We start from the raw sequence: 19,573 nt of genomic DNA on the forward strand, positions 1-19,573 counted from the left end.
TTTAATCTTTGAAACGTTAATACAACTTTTGTACAAAATTGTGTTAAATAAATAAAAAATAACACGAAACTTTTAACACAAAAGATTTTCATCAATTTTATTGGCAATATTATTAATATAATTTAAGACTTATATTGTATTCCAACATGTAACGTGGAGAGTTTGGGAAAAGATTTTTCTAGTACCTACAATGTTCAATTTCTAGTACCTACAAATTAAAGCACTTACTGCTGTACACAGCGAATTCACTACTCAATTATGCGTTGGCAGAAATATAAGATCTAAATTTAATGAGTATTATTTGGGAGCAGTGCTCCAATATCAAACTGAGAACTCACGCACACTTCTGCGCAGAAGATCTCTCATTGGCCTAGCACTTGTGCGTCATTCAAACATTTCTAACTTGAAAACCAGCGCACAAAGCCTGAAAACATCAACCCAAGTACTTAATCCCCCATAACCTAGTGCTTTTACTGCCAGCGCGCTTATTTATTTAATAAAATGATGATATTGCCAGCAGCTAAAACCCCATAACTTGTCGATGTTACTGCCAGTGCGTTTATTTATTTAATTAAATGATAATTTTCCGAGCAGCTCAAATCCCATAACCCGACGTGCTTATGAAAAGATATTTGTCAACGACACGGCTTCCATTGTGCAGTAACATGACTGTTTATTTTTAATACAGCATATACTACTGTATCCTGTGAGACAGTATTGACATCACACAATGGGTCACATACATTTAATTTTTATGCATTGATTTGAGAGGTAGTTGCTTTTTTGTTTATTAAAAACATTGTTGTGAATATACTGTGCCGTTCGCCGTTCCTTGTAGCTCGTAGATTTTTGTCATGCGTGTGAAAACAAGTAAATGCTCGTGCACAAACTTAAATGTGTTAATATGTTCGCCTTACAGACAGCTATGTATAAACTTTTTTCTGTCAAGAAAGTCCCTGAGGAACGTGCTGTCTCTTCTTGCATCGTGGATTTTCATCAGTTAAGTTGTTTATTTTTGTATAGAAAAGTGTTTGGCATGTTCGAACTGTGAGTAGCCACGTCACATCTTTGTTTTGATTTTTATGTTATCTTTGGTAGGTTATTATACTGTTAAAACATCGTTTTGGTGTCGTTCTTAGAAAGCTTAAGCGGTCTGTTTACAGTTTGTTTAGAAAATTCTTGAAAATGGTCTTGCCATTTGTTATTTTTGTTATTGCTTGTGCCATTTCTCTTGCAATTTCGATTTTTTTAGTGTATTAATTTTTAACCTTCTTGGCTTACCTCACAGCAACAGATGACCGAACAGCAGCATTAATTCTGGTAAAATAAAAAAGTAGTTAGCAATTTCGTTTCAAGAGGATTGGTTGCGTAATCCGGTGTTGAAAGATTGGCTTGTGGAGAGATTTACTGATAACCGAAAAGCTTATTGCAAGGCGTGTGAAAAAAAATCAAAATTTTTTGGTAAAAGTGATTTAGTATCTCACGGTTCAACTGCTACTTATATTGATAATTTTAATGTTGAGATCGGCTCAGGTTCTTCAGTTACCGGGATAAATGATGGTCTATTATTCCAAATGTTCGTGCCGAAGAATTGGGCGTTGATAATAAATTAAGTGTATACTTGCTGGGTCGAGCAATACACTAGAGATGGGAGTTGGTAAGGCGACATTTACGTACACATACGACAATTTAACGCACTGCGTTTATTGATGTATTGTCTTGAACTGAATTAATACGCGTGCACGTTCGGCAGGGGCAACTTGTCGACGAGCTTAAGCGAAAAGTAATAAGCTTGGCAAGGTAGCGTTCGCAAGCCGATTTGCTTTACTCCTTTCATCAGCCTTGTGGCCACGTGTTCTCTTGTTCTCGTATAGAAGCTAACTATTTTTCCACGGTTTAATCACGGGGGCATTCAAGCAGAGAAATCTATTATTAATTACATTGATAAGAGCTCTCTCTCTCTTGGAAACCTGAAAATTTTAAAATACCGCAAACGGCTGCTACACTGAGAAAGAACTCATGTAGTGGAAATGCGTACGAGCTTGTTTATAACAAAAAATTTCATCAGTATTCAATTAGTACACAATTTTGTTTCTTACGGAAACTCATTCGTCCAAGAATTGAAAGTGGTAAAAATATGCAAATTAAATAAAATAATTGTTCTGGAGTTGTTAAAAATGTTTTATCCTTTTACGAGTCTTCGAAGCTTGAAGAAATTTTTAACACTACACTTGCTCAGTTATGGTTGATGAAAGTCTGTTGTTCAATATCTTTTGCAGTTATTAGAAATGGATGCAAGATATGGTAGGAGCAAAGCTTTTTATGGTACGTTAAGGATCTTGGCTTGGGGAGTGACTTTCTAAGAACTGACATAATTTTGTGACATGGTCACGTGGTCTTTTTCTCCTACCTCTAGTGGCTGTAAATTATACCTTTACATATATAGTACAGTGCTGCTGCTACTAGCTGGCAAGCGACTTGTTGAGCTGCAAGCCTTTAAACTGTTGTATATGATACACTTACATTCATTACTCAGCCGACGCGTGCATACATGTAAACATGTAAATGCAGCAGTACCGACTGCAGCTATTGCCTAAATTCTACTGATAAGGAGCCTATGCCTACAGGGAGAGAAATCCGTGAAAAAAATACTGAAATAAAATATCCTGACGCATCATAAAAAACATGCACATGCACGAAGCGTATTTGCAGAACGTGTTCATGTTCATAGAACTAAGAAATTCATGTACTTGTTACGCAATATATTTTATAAAAAAAATTGTGGTCGTTAAGTATTTTATTTATCTTCATGAATAAAAAAACAAAAGGTTCATGATACATACGATAAAAAAACAATTTAAAAGATAATTCCATAAATAGGGACAAAGTCAAACATAAACTATTTTTAGAACTGTACATATAATGGTACCAAACAAGTAATTTACATAATTCTAATGAGCAAATAAAAATAAAAATTGATTCTGTTAAATACAATAGCGTTATACAAGTGAAAAAACTTCAACTGTCTTGCAATAGTATACTCAATTTATGTTTTTAAAAAAGTTTTATAAATAGGAAGATAATTATGAAACAATAGGTACAACGTTCCATCATTGTGTATATTTCAGGTTAAAGTGTTTTTATAATCAAAGTAGTTTAACAATTAAGAACCATACTCAAAAATCAGAATAATAATAATAAATTTATAGTGCACCACTTTGAACCAAAATTTTTATTATTAAATCTCATAATCGAGAAAAAAGATAAAGAAACAAGTATGATGAAATTCGTGGTTATAATAGAGACATTTATTTATCTGAATGTCTGCCTTACAGATTTATCACCGTGTATTTCCTATCAGCTGTACATTTTTTAAATATGATTATTATTTTTTTTTTTCAGCAAACAATAAATGTTTACATATTTGACAATTAATCGTTAATTATTTATCCCAGAAATATGTGTGTGTGGGCGCACAGTGGGTGAATTCGCATTTTTTTGTAGCAAAATCGTTAATCTCGAGACAGGATAAGAATATCACTATGATTATTTTTTTATCTTACAGGTAATTGGACTAGGTTTACAGGAAAACTATAGGCAATCGTGTAATATTGTCATAAACAATTATAATTCATCATAAACATTGGAAAAATTACTATAAAAAAATTAAATTGCTTATGAAATTCCTGTTTTCAATAACATATTCTCGAAATTTACCACAGGAGGGTTTTTGAGGTCGCTGATCACGATTCTAAGGTTAGTTTTTGTAAATTTAAAATGGTCGATCCAATATGGTGGCAAAAAATCGGGAATTTCATAAAAATTTGAATTTTATTGTTAAAGTTGTTATTGTTCGGTTCTTGCGGTCTTTGATGACAAATCTGAGGTTAGTTTTTTTGTAAATTCAAAATGGCTGATCCAATATGGTGGACAAACATCGGGAGTATTATGAAAATTTGAATTGAATTGTTAAAGTTGTTATTGTTTAGGTTACTTATACCAAATTCAAGGTAAGACTAGTAATAAAAAAAATAGTTGATGCAATATGGCTGACAAAATTATGCATTTTTTTGAATTAAAATAAATTTTTTTTTTTTAATAATAAACGTACATAATGAGTTACGTTCACATGCTATAATCTGCCATGTAAGTATATTCGTATTGTCTAAGCTACGGCTTGCGTAAAATAAGTTGTATGCACGAAATTCAAAATGTCCAATCCAATATGGCGGACGAAAATGTCTATATAAAATGTCTAAATATATAATTGGTTTGTAACTACAATCAAAGTTTTTTTTTAAATTGCTTATAGCGAATTTGAGGTCTGATTCATGGGTTACCATATATACGAATTAATATGGCCAAAACAATCGTAAAATTTTTCGTCCTAATATTACATTATTTATTGGAAGAATATTTTGTTTGTATATCAACACGCAACGTAATTTCATCACATAAAATGACATATTTGATGCAAGTAAAATAAAAAACACAAAATGGTACAGTAAAACTTGCTTATTCCTACTTAAAACTCATCTTACTCTTCTAAGAATAGCAGAAAATTTTAACTAGCACTTACATTCGTTACAAGCATATGCTGATTTTTTAATTCAGCATTTAATAAGATTCTATTGGCGTGGTGGCAGTTTAGGTAAGTGGTTGTTAGAAAAAAAAATTTTTTTAAACTTATTTGCTTTATGCACGGTCATATGAATTTTTTCTCTACTAATTTTTTCATGCACAATGATCCGGGCATACCAATATGCATGATTAAAATTTATAGAAAAAAATACTTTTCACTAACAACCATGGTCATAAACTGCCACCACGCTACTATAATCTTATCAAATGTTGAACTACAAATTAAGCATATGCTTGTAACGCAAGTAAGTGCTACAGTATTAAAATTTACTTGTTATAATTTGAGAATGTAAGTACATAGCTATAAGATTTATCCTAACTTGTTGTACATTTAAAATAATAAAAAACCGTTTATAACTGCTTGATTTTAAAGTAAATTCTTTCGAGTTGAAAAAAGAACACTCATAAGCGCAATCAAAAAACCTATCTCAAAAAGGTAAGTTATTTCGTATAAAGCCGTTTATTTGTCATGTGATTGGCTTCAAGAAAAACCGCGGATAAAAGAGATAATAATACAGCTAAAGTTTTAAGTTGAGGTTTTTACGATATAGTTATGTCAAAGTTCAAGGTAAAAACTTACATGTTAACTTATTCTTGATTAATTAACAGGAATCAAATAAAAATATGAAAAATCCTTAATTCACCAGTAATGCAAATATATAAGTAACATATAATGCGTGTTTTTTTTAGCTACATAAATAGCCGGAAAACGTTTCAAATTTATACAAAATTTAAGGAGAACGCATAAAGCGCCTTTGGCTTGTCTAGTGAGTGATAATTTGTATTTATTTTTAAAAACTACATGAAAAAAATTTTTTATAGGATTTGGCCATATCTAACCCTAACTTTTCATCTATATTTACAGAGATAAAAGTTCGCGAGCGAAATTTAATTCTTCCATTTCCTTAACCTAAAATTTTGTATTAAAATTCAAACAACGTTACGATTGTTTTGGCCATACTAAATCGTATATACGGTAACACATAGATCAGACCTCAAATTCGCTACAAGCAATTTAAAAAAAACTTTGATTATAGTTACAAACCAATTATATATTTAGACATTTTATATAGACATTTTCGTCCGCCATATTGGATTGGCAGATTATAGCATGTGAACATAACTCATTACGTACGTTTATTAATAAAAAAAAAAAAATTACTTTAATTGAAAAAAATGCATAATTTTGTCGGCCATATTGCATCAACTATTTTTTTCATTACTAGTCTTACCTTGAATTTGGTATAAGTAACTTAAACAACAACAACTTCCACAATTCAATTCGAATTTTTATAATATTTCCGATGTTTGTCCGCCATATTGGATCAGCCATTTTAAATTTACAAAAAAACTAACCTAAGGTTCGTAATCAGAGACCCCAAAAGCCTAACAATAACAACTTCAACAATTAAATTGAAATTTCTATAATATTTCCGGTTTTTTGCATATTGGATCGGCCATTTCCAATTTACAAAAACTAACCTCAGAATCGTAATCAGCGACCCCTAAAACCATCCTGAGGTAAATTTCTAGAAAGTGTATTGAAAACAGGAATTTTATAAAAAATTCAATTTTTCCATGGTAATTTTTCCAATGTTTATGATGAATTATGATTGTTTATAACAATATTACGCGATTAGCTATAGTTTTACTGTATACCTAGTCCAATTACCTGTAAGATTAAAAAAAATCATAGTGATATCTTTATCCTGTCTCAAGCTTTACGATTTTGATACAAAAAAATGCGAATTCGCCCACTGTGGGGTGGGTGGGTGTGTGGGTACTTGCGTATACCGTAGAATGTATATGTGTGGGTATATCTATAGATATAATCAGTACAATTAATATTAGATAATGTTTCGCTGCTACATATATAAGGCAGCTTCGCCTCATATACCTTGCGTAAATGCTGAACCAGAAAGAGTTTTTTTCGTTGTAAATAAACGAAAATATGAAGAAGCTAAGAGTACGGAGATTTCGTTATCTTACGCTAGATGTTTTCAAGATTATACGGTAAAGTATCCGATATGAATTGTAGTAGCATAGTATCAGCATAATTAGTTCCACTGCGGGAGACTGCTTATTTATTAATTTGTGCTAGGGTACAAGAAGTTACACAAAAGACCACTGACAGTTATATATAAGATTAAACACAATTTATTATCATACAGCCTTGCTGTCTTTTACATAAAGCCTTACCGTCGTTTATAACAGTCGTGTGTACAGGCTGGTAGCTCGTATTTAACTAACTGTAGAACGATGCGCAGCATTGGTCATGCACTTAAGTACTACTAAAATAATGTAGATGGCGCTCTGTGTAAACTTTACATCCAACACATAGACATAACCAAAGAACATTTTAATAGCCAGAATAGTAGTACGTACAAAAATAATGTATTTATTTAGTATTAAAGTAGTTATTTAATTTTGGACAACTTTATGTCAGTCAAACGAGTTATTTTATTATTATAATATAAGAAAAATCATGCAATAAATTTTTGTGATTTTCTAGCTTTAAGGCTACGTGAATAACAATATTGCTTAAATTTTAACTTCAGCTTTAGTATTAGCTAATGCTTTTCTTAGAAAATATAGTATCGTTTTTGCTACAAGAAAAAAAATTATATAACTAAAACACAGAGAATCCGATGATTGGTATCCACTAAAAAAACTATTAAATTAACCATACCCCAAGATGCTTGGAAATAAATCTTAAGTTCTATAAATAAAATATTCCTAAAAGTAAAATAAACATCATTTTTCGTAAAATGTACAAATTTAAACTTAATAGTTCTTAAAAAATTCTATGCGCCATAAGCAGTACCTCAGTGGCAATGCAAAAATTTGCCTACTATAAAAGAATAAAAAATATTCATGATTAATGTCACAAACATGCTGGCAGTAAGTGCATCTGGTCACGGGGTATTAGTTACTCAAAATTTTATTAAATGAAAGAAATAAATACGCTGACAGTAACCGCGTTAGGTTATGGGCTTTTAGCTGCTCCAGATACTATTATTTTATTAAATAAATAAACTGGCTGGCAGTCAGCACATTGGGTTAAGGAAGATTAATTACTTGAATTAATATTTTTGGACTTCACGCACTGGTTCCTTAAGTTTAAGGTGTTTAAACGACGCGCAAGTGCTCGGCCAAAGAGGGACCTCATGCGCAAAAGTATCCACGAGTTCTCAGTTCGATATAGGAGCACCGTTTGGGGCTCTTAAAAAGAGTCACTAGGTTAATTAAACCCAGATTTAAAAAATATATCAGACGTCTGGCATATCTTACATACTGACTAGACTTATTATACCCTAGTCCTACCAGTACATCAAACGTCTGGTAATTTTAAAGTGCCTACCCAGTGTAAAAAATTATTTTCCTTCGTTTCTATCATGAAATGAGGTTCTTGTTTACTCTATGCTTATATATTAGGTGCCCTGAACTTGATTAGCCAACAAAAATTCTTCTGTGAATAATTTTGCAGCGTGGATTCTGTCCATGGTGGGAGAGACAACTACAGGTGTGTTCTTTCTGACTAAAATAATAAGCTAATGCCAACGTTGAAACAAGTAGTCTGCCATGGTTCGCGAGAAAAACAATTAAAAACAATGTACTCAAGAAACTACAAATGTTAAAGTGTAATATTTTTACTTAACAATAACAATAATAAACAATAACCCAATATTATTAATTAATGTTAATAAGCAAATTAATACTATGCGCTAGTTTTTGAATTTCATAGTTTGTTTTAGAAGCTTTATAGTAAAAAAAATTAAGAAGTTGAAATTTTTTGAAAGTTCTATGATATTTGAAAACTAGTACGTGGTATTTATTTGTTTGTAAATATAAAAGACGTGCTGTTGGTTGTCGTTATTATTATAATAATGATAATAATTATAATTATTAATATCATTATTATTGTTACTATCATTATTATTATTATGATTATTATTATTATTATGATTATTATTATTATTATGATTATTATTATTATTATTATTGTTATTATTATTATTATTATTATTAGTATCATCTCTAAGTAAGTAAAAGAATTTTATTTTAATTTTTGTTATTTCTTTAAAAAAGACACACTTACAGTTATTAATTTTACTATAATGCACTTACTCAAAATATTACAGAAGACATTTTTTATCGTATCTTTCAACGCTCCACACAGAAAAAAATTTTTTTTTGGCTAAATTTAATGAATTTTGAGTTATGGTTTGCCATATTGGATCCATTATTTGGAATATTAAAATTCTGATTTCATATTTTGAGTCAACAATCATAGATAACTCTGATGTATTAAAAAACAAATATTCAAGTGTGTCAGAGAAAAATTCATAAATACGATTATTTTAACCTTAGTGCTATTTAGTGGTGAAACTTGCATCATGCCTATTCCCAACAAAAATTTTTATCAAAGAAGATGTTAAAAGCTATGAAAAAAAAATTATGACAATTACAAAAAACAATGGGTGAGCCTAACAAAAAAATTATTTAAACTGTTCTTCCTGGAAGCAAACGCTTAAACTAGCTAGCAAAATTTTTTTAGTATTAAACGATTTAACGTTTAAAAAAAATACACAAAATTACGACTTTTTTAACTCTAAGCTGAGAAATTTCCATATTTAGCCCTCGCAACACAAATTTTTAAACTGTTACGAACGCTAGTAACGTGTCTCTAAGAGGGTTGAATTCAAGGAGAACTCTCGTCTTACTAACTACATGGAGGAAAAAATCGTAAACCAAACGCATAGTGGCGATGGGAATGTACCCCCCCCCTTTTTTTTGAACCTATGCGATTGGCTCATGACATGTTTTCTTTCAACACATGTAAGCTATAGCCCACAAGCTTAAGCGCTAAACATGGAGCAAACGCATGAAGGCACTGGCTTTTGTTCATCGTTCCTATGCGTTTTCGGGTAAGAAGGGATACCGTTCTATAGTCAGCTATAGTGTTTAATAGACTATAAGTGTTTATGTACCTATACTAACTGTTATAAGGTGATATCCCCTCTCTCCCGAAAATGCGTAGGCACCATGAAAAAAAGCCAGTGCCTCCATGCATTTGCTCCGTAGTTAGCGCATAGGTTAAAAAAGGGGGGGAATTTCCATCGCCGCTATGTGTTTGCTCCATGATTTTTCCCTCTGTGTACTATCGATTAACATTCTGTTTTCTAAACTACTATTTATAACCATTCTGTTTTACCAATTTTTTTTGACCGTAAGGTTTGACGTAAAATGCCCCATATGTTAATTCTGTATTGTCATCTATTGAAAGTCTTTATAGAAAATAACAATTTGCATTTGCTTCCAATCGAATGTGTTTGATTTTGTTCCAAAATCCTGACAAATAATAAGCATATTGTTGTAATCTATTTTTGACTGTTATAGAAATTCTTTTACGTGGACCTGAAATTAAATGTAATGCTTTACGGTCAGTTCGCAATATTACCTTTTTTTTGAAAATATATTAGTAAAATCTTCCAAATCAAAAAAGGATTGCCATTGTATCTTTGTTTATTTTCACCTGCTTCAAATTCTTGGCTGGAATATTTTACGATGTATAAGTGATTGATTTTTTCGGTCCGTTTTCGTATCGGTGTGAGATAGATTAGTAGTCTAAGGTACTATACTCTAGAATTGCCTCTTTCTTAGAAGTATAAGGTTCTAAGACTTTGTCTGAGATGAAGTATATTTTAACCTATTTAAATGCTTCTTTGCAGCTTTCGTTTCAACGAACTTCTTATGGTGTAACAAATCATACGATGGCTTTTTATTATGAAATTTTTTATTAAAAAACAGAACATAAGATCTACGTACTGTGAAATTGAAGTTAAAAGTTTGCGAGAAAGAAGTATCGTACAATTCTCTTATATTTCTAACTGAGGATGAATTGTCTCTAATCGTAAAGAAAGAATGTAATTCGGGGGAGTTGAAGTAATTATGATAAATTTTAATTTGTGAATTTATGTAGAAAATACTTTAATCGTTTTTTTTTTTTTTTTTTATCTTATTAAGATTTGTACTGCAGCTTGGTAAATCAAATATCCGTACATCAAAACTGACAAGCCATTTCCAAACAATTAAAAGTAGTCCGTTACCCGGTTATGTAAGACAATTGTGTTTTTGAACTCACGGTTGCAGTGAAGTATCTAAACAAGTTTTAAAATTAAAATTAATAAATTTTCTCTTAAGTTGCAGTCACGTATGTTCTGGTATTTACTTTGCATTGTATTCTTCTTCATTTACGATTACATCAATCCATATAGTTTTCGCACTTTAATTTTCATTCAACTTGTAGTTAATATTATACATTTAGTTTTATACCCACACTGTTACGTCCGTTTAATGTGAGCTTTCTGTTAGAAACAAATAAGCGTTATTAAGTCACGATACCAGTTCTCATTACTTATATGGTTCGCTTTACCACAGCAATAACATACTACACCTTTTTACCTCGATGCTGTTGTTGATTGCCTTTTCCTGCTTGTTGATGCTGTACGTTTTTCTCTTTGCAGCCCTTGTGTTGTCCTTAACCTTGTCTTTCTCTTTTGTTTGCACTGCTAAAATTATAGACGTCTAATTTGTTATTTTAAGTTCTAATATATTTCCCGAGTCATATGCGTTTTGGACCACTGACTCTCAGTCTACCGCTAATTTCTTTGCTCACTTAAATGTCAACTTATTTTGCTTGAACAGCGTGATTGAAAGTTATTGTCTCTTACTATGCGTACTAATTTGCCATACAATTTTGCTTTTACATTGCTAAATCAACTCTCAAGAGCTAACTTTTTAAGTCTCACTATTTATTCAGTTACACTTATTTTGCTATTGCCTTGCTTGATTAAAAACACACCTGTTTAGTGTCTTTTCTGGTACGTAATTAGAAATCAGTTTAATTTAATCATATCCTTTTATTTCTATTTGTTCTAGCTCTACGAGCTGCTCAAAAAATTTGAACGCTGCTTTATCCACATGAGTTAATAATCTGGCAATCTTTTGTAATTTATCTTCTAATTTCGAGCTTACGAATTATAAGTTTTTTGCAAGCCGTTTTGCAAACACTTACTAGTCCTCTCTTCCAAAAATAGATTATTACTTTTCACTTTCATCTAAAAACTTACTTTCAATATCTGATTTGGCATCACTGTCGGTATTCGATTAATTACTTTGATTTTGCTCGAGAGCCTCTTCTTTGAGTTCTATGTTATTTCGTTTGAAACTTTCCAGACCTTTAATTTGAGTCTCAACTGTCCTTTCCAAATAAGCTCTGATTTTTTTGAATCAATAATTTCTTCTGATGCACTGTCAGCTTTCCTTTATCATCTAATACTATGCTTTCCTAACATTTTTTGTATTTGATGTCTTGTAGTTTAACTTTCTATGGTTTTGTGTGAAGCACGTTTAAATATTTGTTTTCTTTTGTTTCTATCATCCTTTTTAACATCTGTTCCCATACATTTGTTTATACTTTTTTTGTTTTATTGTTTTATTGACCCTGGCATAAATTACATTTATTTTCAATAATTATTGCGAGTAATCTATTACGCACTTGCACCTTACTACAATTGCATGATACACACTTTAAGCACTTTTTTTCCACTGTTACTCAAAGAATATTCTTACTTTACACGCAATTCATGTTACTTTCACACTCTGGAGTTCGTTGTAATTGTCCTCGTTGACATTTGTAATGTATTAAGTAAAGTTGGTGATTATGGAACCAGTAATGTTACGTATATTTAAATAATAGTAATTATTCAAACAATAAAGAACTAATACAAAAACGTACTAGTATTGAGCTTAGTGTATGTATTTATGGTAAGCGGTTATGTACGATACTAGCCTTGTATACATAGTGCTCGTAGTAAACAAAATTAAATAGTGAATTAAAAGAAGCTTCCATTAACAAGAGGTCTATGGCCATTTTGTTTGGGCTTGAATGTCCTTATCCATTTGTATTTAGAACGAAAATAATTTTGTGCATCAATAACAAGCCATTGCAACTCATTGTTAGCCCATGAAAAGGTATTTCGATAGCAGTGGATAATCTTACTTATATATAAAGCTAAGTCACTGAAACCGCTGTAACCGCTAACTGCTGAAACTACTCAACCGATTTTTCTAAAATTTTGTATACCGGACACTTCCTAGATAGTTTTAGTATAGTTCTTATTTAAAAAAAATTAATAACAAAAGCAATGAATAAGCTCAAAAATTTTCAAAAAAACACTAGTTTTGTACTTTAGTTCAGTTGATTTTGCTAGGTGGCGTCGAAGTAAAATCTAAACAACCTATAACAAAATCAAATAAGTGTGGTTGTACTAGGCCCGATCAACGTACCAGATACACAGTCGTTCACTGACAGTGCACGTAGCCTAGAGCTGAAAGTTGTGCATCTGGGTAACTGTTCTCTAATAGACAAGCAACTTCCGTCGAACTCCATCCGGAACCACCATCATTGACGAGTAGACACCAATACTAAGACATTATGAACGCTAACATCTCTGGCGGAACATAAGAAGACGTCTAGCCAAACTACACTCTGCGCTAGCAATTTAGAGTTTTGTGGCTATTCTGCTAACCGATCTGATGCTGCTACCAGAGTAGATTATATCACAACAGAAAGCCAGGGATAACAACCCTGAGTTCGGGCAGCCACAACAGCCTCCTTAGTGGTTCGTAGCAACAGCATGTCCACAGAGGAAGTATTCTCCAGGCCCACTTTCCCGATTACCGATGAGCAGTTGGTTATCCAGGGAACGACCCAAAGACGAGATATTTTTGGGTCAGTGGCGTATCTCCTTCCAGCACGGTCTCCACACACAGAGACTCCAAGGGTTAGGGTCAAGCTACCCACACAGCCAGCGGTCATCAAGAATAACAATAAGAAATGGCTAGAAGTATCACTACTGGTCCTTCTCAGGGCCATCGTAAGTATTTGCATTCCCTACTTGACCATCAATTTCGTCAGTTCTTTTTAAGGACACCCAACATTAAACTACTTTGCCAACAAATACATGTTTACTACCATTTCTGGCAACGATTCGTCGACTAAAATACTATAAAAAGCCGGTCACTATTCAACCAAGTTAGTCATTTACTGGCAGACGTCATGGGCGAAATTGTTTGTTACTAGGCTGGAAACCTTGGCGACCGACAACCCTATATTATATTACTCTCTCGACTCTATAAGCATTTAAAGAAGAATTACTGATGCTCTCCGAGGTCTGCGCTAGGTGAACCTAACAGCTATTAATAAAAAGTAAACTTGAGCAAACGGGACAGTCTCCAACGGGCAAGCATCACGAACCCATTTCCCCACCTCAGATCACCAAAGCGACTGAGCACTGTAATAATAGAAAAGTTTTTCTGAAATTATACTTTTATCGACGCCTTATGCGTTTGAGTCACCCAAAAATTAAAAATTTTGACTAAAAAGTAAAGAAAGTAAATTTTAAAATCTTGTTTTGCATAAAACATAAAAAAAAGAAAACATTTTTCACGAGATACAAACCGGTGACCTCGTACACGTGATCCAAGCACCGTATACACTTAGTGGAGAGATAAGTCTTAGTAGTGTGTACTACTTATATACAGTGGTTCGTTCCGTACCGTCAATTAACATAGTAATTTACTGTTTGCTTAAACGTTTGTTTTTAATTATTTAATTTTTTTTATTCTGTAGTGATCTAGTTAAATACTTTTTTCAAAAATTAAAAACATTTTCTTTCGATCGCAGGTTTTCTATAACTCTTAAATATTTATTCTATTTTTAATAATTTAATGTTAATAACTCATTAGCTACTACACTTAACCATTTTTCTTAAAAGTTGTTCAAGCAACGTCTTAACAACATGTCATTTTATCAAAACCAAATCCTCCATAGAATTAGGGGACCATCGGAAATATTGTACATTTCTGACAGTTTAATTTTAAATATTAAAATTTGAATTGGAGACAAATTGATTTCTATGTAATGTAAGAATTGCCTGTACATTATTGAAATACAGGTACCTTTTCTTAACTGTCTTTAAAATGTATAGGTATTTTAAATTTTGTGTATCTCTAATTCAGTTAATACTATCATTTTTTAATAAATATTACTTTACTAAATAATTAATCGCTCGTGAAAGTTGGATTCATGACCAGGTATTTTAATTGACTCTTTATCAAACTTAAATATGTGATTACTACTTGAAATATGGTTGTATAATGTCGAGGTATCTTAACATTTACGTGTATCATAACAATGTTCATTTTTCTCATTTCTGGTATCGTATCTGAATGTCTCACATAACATTAACCGCACTTGCAGATCACTTTGTAAACTATGCTAGATTTTCTTGAATTTATTTATTTTATCTGTTTCATTATTATGGAGATTGTTCAACTTGTTTTGTGATTAAAAGACACTTTTTATGTTGTATTTTTTGTAAATCATTTTATACTGTATTTACATGTTTTTATGTACGGTAAAACTATGAAGTCGTAATAACTGTTGTTATCGTTAATCTTTATTCAAAAGAGTTTTTGAGACGATATCTTTGTTTTAAATAATATTTTGTCTAATTCTTAAACCTTTCTTTAAAACTCACTTAAATGATTAATTTCTTTTAATACATTATTTAAATAATCCTAATTTGTACTATGATTGGTGTAATTTGACAACTTCACTGCTTTGTTAACTAAATCATAGATTTGACCGATTTTTTGTGGTATGGGGTTGTAAGAATACAAATTTAGATAACTATTTAAATGCATTAGATTTCTGTTTTGTTATTATACTGCCATTGATCTGCCTAATTAATATCATATCTAGAAAATAATCCGATTACCATCCGATTCTTTTGTTGTAAACTTCATTTTGTGTCATTTAGAATTTTGGGGTGTTACCGTTCACATGTCATCTACAAATTTTTTCCACGCTATGATCCGAACTTGACATGATTAGTACTATTATTTCTTAAGTCTTGCATGGCGATATTTAAGAGTATGAATTTCATAGAGCTACTTATAGCATTACCTAACATTTTTTTGTAATATTTATTACTAAACATTAAATAATTATTGTTCATTATGCATTCTATAATTTTTTGAAAATTTGATTACCGATTTATTCATATTAACCATAGGTACGTACGTACCATTTTTTTTCAATGGTTCATTTTGCTGCTTAAAAATGTACTTTATTATACAAACCTATGACATTAACACCGACCATAGTGTAATTTTCCAACATCTTAAAATTTTGTAAAAATTATTTTAGTTTAAAACTCTTTACTAAATTTGTCAGTGACTTCAGTAAATATTCATGAAGGATCTTATAACATACAGGTAATACAATGAGTATTTAACAGCTAAAATCAGTTAGTTTTTTACTTTACTGATTAAAAAAATGTGCTGTTTGTTGAGTTATATGCAAGCTGATATTTACACGAGGTTCTATTTTCGTTTGCATCTGACATTTTCAAAATTTTTTTTTTTCGTAAACAATTAAATATTTCTATTTGGTCAACATTTACTATTATATAATACTACCCTGTTCAAGATAAAGTGGTGATACAGGTTGCTTCTTCAAGTCTTCTTTTAGATTCATATTATAGGTGTTACATGCACGACTAAGGATGGCTGCCATGGCCTTACTCTGTATTTTCCTTACGTACATTATTTATTCTATATAATTTTTTATTTATAAAATATTGAAAAGTTTATTCCAACCACGCCTAATCACCAAATGTCCTTATTCTAACGATAATTAAAAATATAACTGCACCACTTCCGTACGTATACCGCAGTGATTATTCAGAATATCATGCTATTAAAAGTATACTTGCATTCTTATTTTGACTGCCAGACAAGTATGACTTTATAGAGATAAATACAACTTATATAGAGTTATAGGAAGCCTTACGAAAAAACACAAAAAGCCATTGTTAAGAGAGTTAAAGTAGGTAGGGCCGAAAATTATTTTACTTTGATTTTTTTTTTTTTTTTAGATAATAGTTTTTTTATTTTTATTCTACTATTAGTTACTAGCAATATATTATTGTGTAAGTTTGATATTGTTTAATTACTTTCTAGATATGCCAGTCAAGTTTGTGTGACACACTGAGACTACTTGGTTGTTTTTCATCTGAAACTGTATTGAAAAAAACAAATACTGACTTGAATATAAATTTTCAACATTCGTGGTCTGCTATCTTTACCGGGAACATATTAAATCCAATTCTCTCAACCAGCGTACCTCGAGTTCTCGAAAACGCTTGTTTCATATTTCGCCTATTACATGATGTAGCGCTTGATGCATTTAACAGATCAAATTTAGCTGAATTGGAAATTGAATCTCCTTATCTTACGCACTCATGTATAGGACATCAGCAATCAGTTGATCCACTAACGAGCAGCAAATGTTCGATGGTAAACACGGCAAATGTAAGTCAATTGGCAGCGGACCCTATAGTAGTTCATCCTGGAGTTCTTGTAGCTATGCTTCACTTACTTCCATCTATTTCGTATCCTGCAAACCCTGAAGCGACGTTATCATTGCAAGTGTACATAGCAGAAGTTATTAAAAGCTTAGTGCGTTCAGAAAGAAATCAACAACTCATGTGTGAGGTTGGGATTGTTGGTGAACTATTAAAAGTTGGAAGAGCAGCTCTTGAAGATGAAACGCATTATCTCCATCAATCTTTTCAATACATAGTTGAACGTATGGCAGCTCAAGCCTTAGAACCAAAAGATTTAAGGTAATAAGTCATTGTATTACAATAAATAAATTTATGCTACTTTTATTCCTAAAATTTTTAGAGCTCCTTATTTTTAAAACCTAATAGTTGATAAAAAGTCGCATTTTGTGGTTGGTAACATGTTTAAGTGGTTATACAAGTATAAATGTACTTATACATACATACGTCTTACTACTTATATGCCGTTAAGGTAAACTTATTTTGGAAATTCGTTTTGTTTTCACGTATTCAGAACACCATTGTTTGTTTTCACTTACTGCACCCCTGTGCCTTTCGTACCTACACTTACTAGCGATTCTTACCTGTATGGCATCTTTAACATGCTCAAATTTTTATATAACTATAGCATGTAGAAAAACAAAAAACTTTTTCGTAGATCCTTAGAAATTTTGCCAGGCTTTATATAAACACGATAGTTTAAATTTTAAACAGCTGTGTAAGGCATTTTACTTAAAGTTTTTCAGCCTTATATGTAAAATCTGAAATTCTCTCGTTTCAACTTGTAATTAAATTACTGTAACCTAAATACTAAAGTTAAAAATTGAGATTCCTAAAGAAATAGATCATTTTAAAAAGTGTTACTCTTTGTCGGAAGTAAAACTCTGCTTAAAACTCTTGAAGGCAATAATTTTAAAATTGTTTTTAATGGTGGGGATCGAATATTCAGATCGTTTTAACTTAGAGGTGACAAGTTTCAGAAAGAGCATTTGTTTTACTCTTAAAATGTAAGCCAATATCCCAGGCAACTTGTTTCTTATTCAATCAAAAATATGACTTTCTTGATGTCATTTTTTAATGTATATATATACCATATTGTTTAGTGAGTAGTAAAGAAAAAGGCATTTTTTAGCAACGAATCAGCAATCCACAAAAATTTAAAGTTTTTTTAAGACCCAACCCATAACTTAATTTTCTCTGCGATTTTGACGATATAAAAGTATAAATTTTTTTAAAGTTTCCTTCTTATTATGACGTGGCAAAATTTGCTTCACAGTTTTGTTTGCCACGCCACAGTCGACGACCCTGCTCTGAAGCTAAGTAATCATACTGGTGTACATATGTAACTTTCTGTGTGCTTTGTTGTAGTGACCATTCCCCAAGGAGAAGAAAAGATAATGCGTGAATTGACAATAGGTCGAGGTAGTCTGAAGAGTGTATGGGAAGTTTTGTAAGTGCCGTGGTGGCGACACGAATGAAAGAGATCAGTGGATAAGTTAGGGACGTAGTAGTGGATCAAAAGAGAGTGAGTTGACCTGACCTACCGAGCAACGAGTGAGAAGACCGAAGCGAATGATGAGTGTGCAGTGGGTCTGAGACCATCGAGTGCGAGGTGTAGAAGAGAGAACGTGGAGAGAGAGAGCAGAGAGCAAGCGAACATTAAGTGCGAGAGAGAGAGAGAGAGAAAGAGAGTGTGAGAGTTTAACTGTCGAGCGAGAACATAGTATCAAAGTATAACCAGAGTATCCGCGCCATTTTTCCTTCGGTTGCTTTTTTTCTTCGCGTTTAATACACGAAACGGCCATCTTTTCCTTATTTTTGTGCACACGGAGATCGGAAAAAGGGCCAAGGCGTGTGGCGAAGAACTGGTTTTTTGGTAAACAGTCACAGCAGTTCGTACACACTGTAGCTACCTACTGAAAATTATTACAAATTTCTTTTTAGCAAAGTCTACATTCCGAATTAAATAACATTTTTCATCAGTGTGTATGAACGTTGACATTTTTTTGCTATTTAAAAGCCTTATTGAGATATGTAATAAAGATGTTTTGGCCAAAGTGCAGCTGACCTAAGACCTCGTTATAAAACTCTAGTTACTCTACTTGTCTCGTTACGACTCACTAGACTCCTCTCCTTTAGGAGGTGTACCGCACTATGTTCTGAAATGATGAAATCAAAGGTAAGTTTGTTCTAAATCTAAGATCTTCGGATAGAAATAAGATAGAGGTCTGTTTTTATTATTTCATAAGTAATTGAATTCTGTACATGAAAAAAATAAAGTGAAGTCATACGGATATCAACCTAACTTCAAAAAAATGCAAGAGCCGTATTTTTCGTTTGAACTAATAAAATTAGTAGAATTTTATAAAAATTCTTTTAAAATACGTAGTAATAAAAGTTTTAAAATTCATTCCGTGCAAAATATGTCATAACAATCTAATATGGACACTTTTTCA

General features: G+C 31.8%; 1 protein-coding gene across 1 annotated transcript in view; it reads left to right on the top strand.

Annotated features, from left to right (window-relative positions):
• Nucleotides 1-19,573, top strand: part of bchs (WD repeat and FYVE domain containing 3 bchs) — a 1,547,413-nt gene that overhangs the window by 278,025 nt on the left and 1,249,815 nt on the right. The window contains exon 12 of the mRNA XM_089597159.1: nt 16,735-17,399. Within this exon, the coding sequence (XP_089453285.1) occupies nt 16,735-17,399 (665 nt within the window). The remainder of the gene's footprint in view (nt 1-16,734; nt 17,400-19,573) is intronic.

The sequence above is a fragment of the Copidosoma floridanum genome, unplaced genomic scaffold (assembly GCF_036245765.1).
Source record: "Copidosoma floridanum isolate Cflo_tuat_1 unplaced genomic scaffold, Cflo_Japanese_pri ptg000030l, whole genome shotgun sequence".
Taxonomy (NCBI): Eukaryota; Metazoa; Arthropoda; class Insecta; order Hymenoptera; family Encyrtidae; genus Copidosoma; species Copidosoma floridanum.